We start from the raw sequence: 2,066 nt of genomic DNA on the forward strand, positions 1-2,066 counted from the left end.
CAGCCTGGGTAGAACTTAATCCAGGCTGATATTCCTAGCTCCACGTATTTGAGTGCAGGCATACCTACAGAATTAATCTGTGTGCATGTTTTCTGTGTGTTTATCTGTGCAAGAAACTCAGAAGACCGTGCGGGCAGACACCCAGTGCATTTCAGGCACTCAACAGGTGTTTGTTTGGGATTCGCATTTCACGTGTGCTTCACGGCTTTGGTTCAGGGTCCGGGGGACAGGATGGGCAACTGGGGTGGCCCAATTCTGGGGGGGGGGCACCTGCGTGTGGGGATGTTCCTGGGCCATCCGAACCTCACGACTGACTGACTCCCTCTCTTTCTCTCTCTCCTCTCTCCTCTCTCCTCTCTCTCTCTCTCTTCTCCAGGGTGCACCATCTGGCCGTGATGAACGCGAGTGCCTCCTCGCTCAATGAGTCCCAGGTGGTGGCAGTGGCGGCCGAGGGAGCAGCAGCGGCGGCCACTGCAGCCGGGGCGTCGGACACTGGTGAATGGGGCCCCCCTGCAGCAGCGGCGGCACTGGGAGGAGGCGGCGGAGCTAACGGGTCGCTCGAGCTCTCCTCGCAGCTGCCCGCGGGACCGCCTGGGCTGCAGCTATCAGCGGTGAATCCGTGGGACGTGCTGCTCTGTGTGTCCGGGACGGTGATTGCAGGCGAAAACGCGCTGGTGGTGGCTCTCATCGCGTCCACCCCGGCGCTGCGCACGCCCATGTTCGTGCTTGTAGGTAGTCTGGCCACCGCCGACCTGCTGGCCGGCTGCGGCCTCATCCTGCACTTCGTGTTCCAGTACGTGGTGCCCTCGGAGACTGTGAGCCTGCTCACCGTGGGCTTCCTGGTGGCCTCCTTTGCCGCTTCGGTCAGCAGCCTGCTAGCCATTACGGTGGACCGTTACCTGTCCCTCTATAACGCGCTCACTTACTACTCGCGCCGGACCCTGTTGGGTGTGCACCTCCTGCTCGCAGCCACCTGGACAGTGTCCCTAGGCCTCGGGTTGCTGCCGGTGCTCGGCTGGAACTGCTTGGCGGAGCGTGCCACCTGCAGCGTGGTGCGCCCGCTGACGCGCAGCCACGTGGCGCTGCTCTCGGCTGCCTTCTTTCTGGTCTTCGGTGTCATGCTGCACCTGTACGTGCGCATCTGCCAGGTGGTCTGGCGTCACGCGCACCAGATCGCGCTGCAGCAGCACTGCCTGGCGCCGCCCCACCTCGCCGCCACCAGAAAGGGCGTGGGGACGCTGGCCGTGGTGCTGGGCACTTTCGGTGCCAGCTGGCTGCCCTTTGCCATATATTGCGTGGTGGGCAGCCACGAGGACCCTGCCATCTACACCTACGCCACCCTGCTGCCGGCCACCTACAACTCCATGATCAATCCCATTATCTATGCCTTCCGCAACCAGGAGATTCAGCGCGCCTTGTGGCTCCTGTTCTGTGGCTGTTTCCAGTCCAAAGTGCCCTTTCGCTCCAGGTCCCCCAGTGAGGTCTGAAGGGCTCCCTCTGGGTCCACTCGCCAACGCCACATCTCCAGCAAGCCAGCCTTTGGTGAACTTCCTGGTGCCTGTGGATGAACTCTGAGATCCCAATGCTGTGAATCTGACTCTGGGGGAAAAGAGAGAGACTAAACATAAATGCAACAAACTCACAAGGACAAAGAGGCTTGTTGGCACTTTACATATACAGTGTATACATGTGTACATATATATACAAATATTTGTATCTTCTGGAGGTGTTCAGGATGTGGAGCTTCCTATTCTGTGAAAAACAACCAAAAGATGTGGTCGTATACTCAAATTGTACATCACATTTGTCAAGTGAAGACATTCCAATACTGCTTAATAATAGCACTTTATTTTTAGCTGCTGAGCTGCCAAAACAGTGTTGCCATTTTCAAGGGCAGGGGAAAGGGAGTAAAAGGTGTATTTTTGTTGTATGTGATAGAATATTTTGCTGCACATGCATCAACAAATTACAAAGTATTTTGTACACAAATAAACACATTATAAAATATAATTTTTGGTATTTGATTGACTATAGAATTAAAAGCCTATTATATATGATCTCCCCCC

General features: G+C 55.9%; 1 protein-coding gene across 1 annotated transcript; it reads left to right on the top strand.

Moving 5' to 3' along the window:
• Window positions 1-395: 395 nt before the first annotated feature.
• On the top strand, window positions 396-1,487 carry GPR6 (G protein-coupled receptor 6; the record flags this gene model as incomplete). Its single annotated transcript, XM_080700386.1, has 1 exon — window positions 396-1,487. The coding sequence occupies one exon, from the start codon at window positions 396-398 to the stop codon at window positions 1,485-1,487; it is 1,092 nt and encodes a 363-aa protein (XP_080556512.1).
• Between the last annotated feature and the right edge of the window lie 579 nt (window positions 1,488-2,066).

Source organism: Muscardinus avellanarius (genome assembly GCF_963383645.1).
Source record: "Muscardinus avellanarius genome assembly, chromosome: 8".
Classification (NCBI taxonomy): Eukaryota; Metazoa; Chordata; class Mammalia; order Rodentia; family Gliridae; genus Muscardinus; species Muscardinus avellanarius.